The 5,591-nt window shown below is 46.6% G+C and overlaps 2 protein-coding genes across 2 annotated transcripts; both read left to right on the top strand.

Annotated features, from left to right (window-relative positions):
* Positions 1-564: 564 nt before the first annotated feature.
* On the top strand, positions 565-1,071 carry EI90DRAFT_3117786 (uncharacterized protein; the record flags this gene model as incomplete). Its single annotated transcript, XM_039063026.1, has 1 exon — positions 565-1,071. The coding sequence occupies one exon, from the start codon at positions 565-567 to the stop codon at positions 1,069-1,071; it is 507 nt and encodes a 168-aa protein (XP_038921610.1).
* Positions 1,072-1,908: 837 nt separating this feature from the next.
* Positions 1,909-5,087, top strand: EI90DRAFT_3012901 (uncharacterized protein; the record flags this gene model as incomplete). Its single annotated transcript, XM_039056606.1, has 6 exons — positions 1,909-2,263; positions 2,573-2,928; positions 2,989-3,407; positions 3,595-3,620; positions 4,424-4,515; positions 4,569-5,087. The coding sequence occupies 6 exons, from the start codon at positions 1,909-1,911 to the stop codon at positions 5,085-5,087; spliced, it is 1,767 nt and encodes a 588-aa protein (XP_038921609.1).
* Positions 5,088-5,591: the final 504 nt, after the last annotated feature.

Below are 5,591 nucleotides of genomic sequence, written 5' to 3'. Positions count from 1 at the left end.
TGTAAACACCATTTACACACGACTCCTCACAGAACAAGTGAGGAGGAATACCAAAGATATACAATCTTTGGGTCAAAATCTACTTTTGAAACTTCCTTCTTCTTCTACTTTCCTCCATTTCCCATGATATCCATGTATCACTGTTTACTTTAAAGTAACAGCCCCTGTTATAGGAATGGACCTAGAATCTTATGGTCCGTGACTATGAACAATCAAACCTTTGGTCCCTCCACCTTTATTTCATTGTCAAACCCCATGCCAAACTTTCCCACTGGGTTTTGGTGCTGGCTGGGGGATTTGTTGATTTCCAAGGGACTTCCCTTGGCCATTACAACCTTTGTACTGTGGTATAACGACCATAGGTTCATTCCCACGGTTTTCAGGGATTGCCGGGTCCTACTGGTGTAGTTCATCCTTGGGTGCGACATGCGACAATCACACTGCAAAGTTCACTGTCTATCACTTGTACTCTTCTTAGCGCCACATCTCCAGTATGACCAGAATGGAAAATCATCCTTTGATAGATACAGTAAGCCAGAAATTTCCTTTGGCCTCACAACACTCATGGATCCCTTCACTTTTGCCAGCTATATTGAACTGCTTGCGTCCAAACCTTGTGATTTCGAGGATGTTCTGCCATTGTTTATTGGGACACTCCTGCCTGACCTTCGACTCCCTTTGACAACATTTCTCGATTTTCACCTTCCACCATTGCCACCTGAGAATGTCCTGATTCACATTGCATACAACCCCTATCCCCCCACTGTCACTCCACTTAGTCTTGATGCCATCAAGTCTCTACCATGGCCTCCACTGCACTCTGCCAGGCAGTTTCTCACTCTGAGCCCTCCATCTGGTAGCCAGTCTGTGTCTATTGGCAATGCCATGTATCCACTGGAGGTAGCTTCGATCTTGAAATATGTACTATTGGTGCGGGATCTCCAGGATGTGTGGCATACCGCCATTGAGTGGCTAACTGATGGTCTGCATCGAGAGGCTTTACTGCATGACTTGGAGGAAATTTTTTACTTGTTGCTTGGGATGACGATATGGTCTGAGCATGTGTGTTAGAGACCAGATTGAGATGAAGGAGTCATCTCCGTGGTGGAGGGCTTCGGCCTCAGTGACTCAGGCCAGGAGCGCTGTGCCAAGTTACACATCTGTGCCCTAATTTACTTACTGGCAACGAGAACTAAAGGGGGATCAACTCTAGTCGATTTTATCACTGAAGTGTAACCTATGTACAAGTTAAGTATATATAGTTACAGCGAGAGTGGGCCCGTGAATAGCGGGACTGAGTGGAGCAGAGCTAATGGGGATAGATGTTAGCCAACTGAACATTACTGACGAGTCGGGTTGCAGGTTTAACGGAATGACGGGTTATGACCCACAAGCGGAAAGGAGGGATAGGCCCGAAGGTAGGCTTGCAGGGCAAGCAAGTGAATTGCCCAGCAGAGGCAGGAGTGTGCCAGTGGATGTCGGAGCTGTCCAGAGGCCTTTGGGGCTCTGTACTTAGGGAGGTGTAGGTAATATATTGAAAAGAGGGGGTGGTGACCATCGAGGGATGCAGAGGTGATTGCGGAATACGGGAGCTCCGAGGTTAGTGAAGAAGGAGTGGAGGTAGTCCGGAAGGGTCGGAGGTAGTGGAAAACGATGGCCATGGATGGATATGACAGTGTGCCAGGCTTTAGGGACACACTTGGGGTTAGCTCCTTGGTCCGAATTGCATTGCATGCATGTCTGAATGACACCGATCATGAACGATACTGTACGATTCTTCATAAAGAACTTGAAATTGCCCAGGCTCCCATCCAAGTTGCACCACCAATTTTTTTCGACCAAGTATGCGAATTTTTCGGCAAAGAGAGCCTACCTCCTAGAGTGTATGGCTCTCAGTCTTATCGTTTCATGCAAGAGTGGGCAGCACAGTTAGCAAATGGGAAATTGAAGATGCTTGCTGGGATCGCATTTGTTAATCAAAATCACTGGATTGCTATCGTTATTGAAGGCACATCAAGGACCATCCGAGTTGGAGACTCACTGTTTAGTCCGACGATGTCCCAACAAATCCCCATCTATGCGACTTCACTAGTCAATGCACTTTCTCGATGGCTTGCCCATCCTCCCTTTGCAATGCAACCCATCAAGACTGTTCCACTCCCCACTGTGCAACAGGATGATCATTTCTCGTGTGGTCTTTATGCACAAAATACACTTGACAGTGTTTTTCGGCCTTGGACATCTGGAGTCAAGTGTCTACCAAGTTCGCAATTTCGCCTTTGGCTATTTTCTTTCGTGCAAGTCCTGAACCATCACTTGATTAACATGAGCATTCCATCGATTCCAATTGTTCTTGCATTTAATGTAACTACTGTCTAGACTGGTCCATCAATTGACGGTGTGGTTGAACAGATATTATCACTGTTAATACCTGTTAATCTTCCACCTGCATCCCATGTGCTGCAAGATTCACCTGCACGAAACTCTCCTTCCCTGTCCCATGCGTTGCAAGCTTTGCCCACACCCAACTGCTCTCCTCCTTCCCCATCCCCTGTGCTGCGAGTTTTTCCAGCATGCTACTCTCCTCTTGCCCTGATACCATTCCCACCACCTGTGAATCCTGAGGACGCTGTCCCAAAAATCGAGGCAACAGTGTCAAAGCTAGATCTTTGTACTCCAGGAGTGGTAGGAGGCAAGGGGATACTCAAGTTTTTCTCTCAAATTACCCAAGAGGTGAAGGCTGTTGAGATAAAGCAACAATTTGAAGTGTTACATGAATCATCTGCATCACGGGCTGAGGCTGCAAAGTTGAGGGCAGCAACAGTTGTAGCTAGTCGAAGGGAATACAACTGGTTGCGACAAGCTAATTTACATGCTAGTTGGAAGAGAACTCTCACCGATGTGCCAAAAAATGATGGTGATAAAAAGGTGTGCTGCCCCAGTCAACTGTTCTTTTCTCTTTTTTTCACTAAAAGTTATCATGAACAGTGCCAGATCGACACTCCAGATATCATGACAAGCTCACAAAGCCTATTTCAAAGCGCTGGTCCACTGAATGTTGCTCAAGTGTCACATCCTAAGCATGGACTTATGATCAAGGAACGTGAGACAAGTAAGATGAAAGGCCCTCACCAATCTGGATGGCGACAGACAAAGGAGATCAAAGAAGCTGTTCGGACATATTGGTGGGCCCCCACTTTCTTTCTACTTCTAACAGAGGCAGCAGAGAAAGTTTGTTGGGTGGGCCCAACCAAGATTGTACAGCAGGCACAATGCACATCACCTTCGCTATCCAAGAAGCTCACATCTCAAGTGATTGGGAGACATATTGTCAAAGGGAAAGGGTGGAATGATGATGCCTTAAGGAAGGCAGCACAACGAGAGTCTCCTGGGGGGAAAACAACTTGGTGAGGAATTTTGGTATGTAACATGCACTGGGTGTTCTGTCAGTTCTCTCATACCAGGTTCTTCTCTCTTCAGGATGGTCACCCTGAGATAACTGCTGAGATTACTCAGAAACTTAAGTGCTTGCGACAGCTAGGCACTGCAATATCTCTCAGTGATGCACGCTGTCTGATAATCGCAACAATTCAGTTCTACCCTTCTATATTCGAGAAGAAGTTCAAGGAGGGAAGCGTCTTTTGTGCAACTGAGGGATGGGTCCTGAAGTTTCTCCATAGTGTTATGGGTTGGAGCTACCGCAGGCCCACCTGGGCTCCACAGAAGGTACCACACAATGCTGAAGTGCTTGTTCGTACCTCCCTGCTTCACCAAGCATGGTCGATTCACTCATATAACGTACCTGCCGAACTCTGTGTCAATTCTGACCAGACGCAAGTCATCTACTCCGACCCAAAGACATCAACATGGGATCAAATTGGTGCAGAGCAAGTGCCAGTTTTTGGAAAGGAGGAGAAGCGCGCGATCACAGTGACTGTTGCAATCTCCACAAATGGAGTTATGTTGCCACTTCAGGCAGTTTTCTGTGGTCACTCATCCAAATCACTCCCCCCTCCATCATCTCCCTCCTATGATGAAGCCCTGGAATTGGGGTTTCGCTTCGTTGTCTCTAATACAGACACATACTGGGCAACCACCGAAACAATGAAGAAATATGTTGAGGATATCTTGGTCCCATACTTCATGGGACAGAAGAGGAAACTCGCGCTCTCAGATGACTATCATTGTATCTGGCAAATTGATGTGTGGGCTGTCCACACATCTCAGGAATTTCGGGAATGGCTTTATGGCCGATTTCATTGGACCATCCTCGATTACGTTCCAGGCAGCTGCACAGGCCTCTTTCAGCCTTGCGACCTTGTTATTCAACAGACATTCAAGCTCGCCATCAATCGAGAACACCGCTGTGATACGATTAATGACATCCTCAAGCAGCTAGAAGAGAACCAAAATGTTGTTACAGTTGAAAAAGGGCTCCCAGAACTACAATGGCGGATGGTTGGTACGCTTGTCAAGGCATTTTGCGAAGTAAACAAACCCCACATTGTACTCAAGGTGCGCAGCTCATAACTGAATTCTCCCATGCTCATACTTATTCTTCCTCTCAGGCCTTTGAGAAAGCACAATCAGGCGAATTCAGTCTAGCAAATTCAAGTCTCACTAGCCCAGGGATGCTGGACATCCTGAGGACCCTCCATATCGACAATCCACCACTCTTTTTGGAGTTTTCCAAACCACACTCAGTCCCCAAAGTACCACTGAACTGCACTCAACATACAGATGGCATACAATCAGATGAACCTCCATTTCCGTCTGATGATAATGAACCATCCAATGTCCCCTTCAGCACTGCACTTGCCCACGCTGTCACTGGGGAGATTCATGAGGGCCATCTGCTTCAGCTGGGCATGAAATCCATTCAGCCCCGACCTACGCTTGCGAATGAACTGGATAACGACTTTCCTGAGGAGGATGCCAATGATATGGGTTCTAATTCATTGCTTGGTGATGGTTCAAGCGATGATGACTACAATGACAGCTTGGTTTCTTGTAGTAGGGATTCAATCCCTTCGGAGCCGGTGCGCCAAGGGGAGAGGATGAGGAAACCTGTGGATTTAGTGGCATGAAATAGATGGTGGGATGGGTGGTAACGATGGCATTGGCTGGCCAAATTTTTTCTTGATATGCCTACATAATATAGTTGCAGATCCTTCTTCATTAGTTCAAATTTCCATTGCGACATGTGACAACACTATTTTTAGTTCAGTTCAAAACCTTTGTGTGACATGCAACTGAACTTATGGTCGTTATACCACAGTATTAGATAGATACAAGTCATATGACATGTATGGCAAATGCTGAGATGTCTTTCATTATCAAATACATAACCCACAAACCTTGTACTGCGATTGTAACCATCACACCATTGTGCCACCACTGTAAACTCGACCTGTAACCCTGGGACCATGTCCACCTCCCTATTCATCCTTTCCATGACAAAACTGCAATGAGGAGGGCATTCCCATGCCCAACCTCCTGCTGCCCGCTCCCACCAGTCCCCTGGGTGGTTGCCACATTTGTCGCAGTTCTTTATTTCAAATTCCTCTTGTTTACCATTAAGTTCGCTATGA

Source organism: Cantharellus anzutake (genome assembly GCF_015039405.1).
Source record: "Cantharellus anzutake strain C23 chromosome Unknown EI90scaffold_6, whole genome shotgun sequence".
Taxonomy (NCBI): Eukaryota; Fungi; Basidiomycota; class Agaricomycetes; order Cantharellales; family Hydnaceae; genus Cantharellus; species Cantharellus anzutake.
Note: the sequence above shows the minus strand (reverse complement) of the source record. Positions and strands in the feature narration are given on the sequence as shown.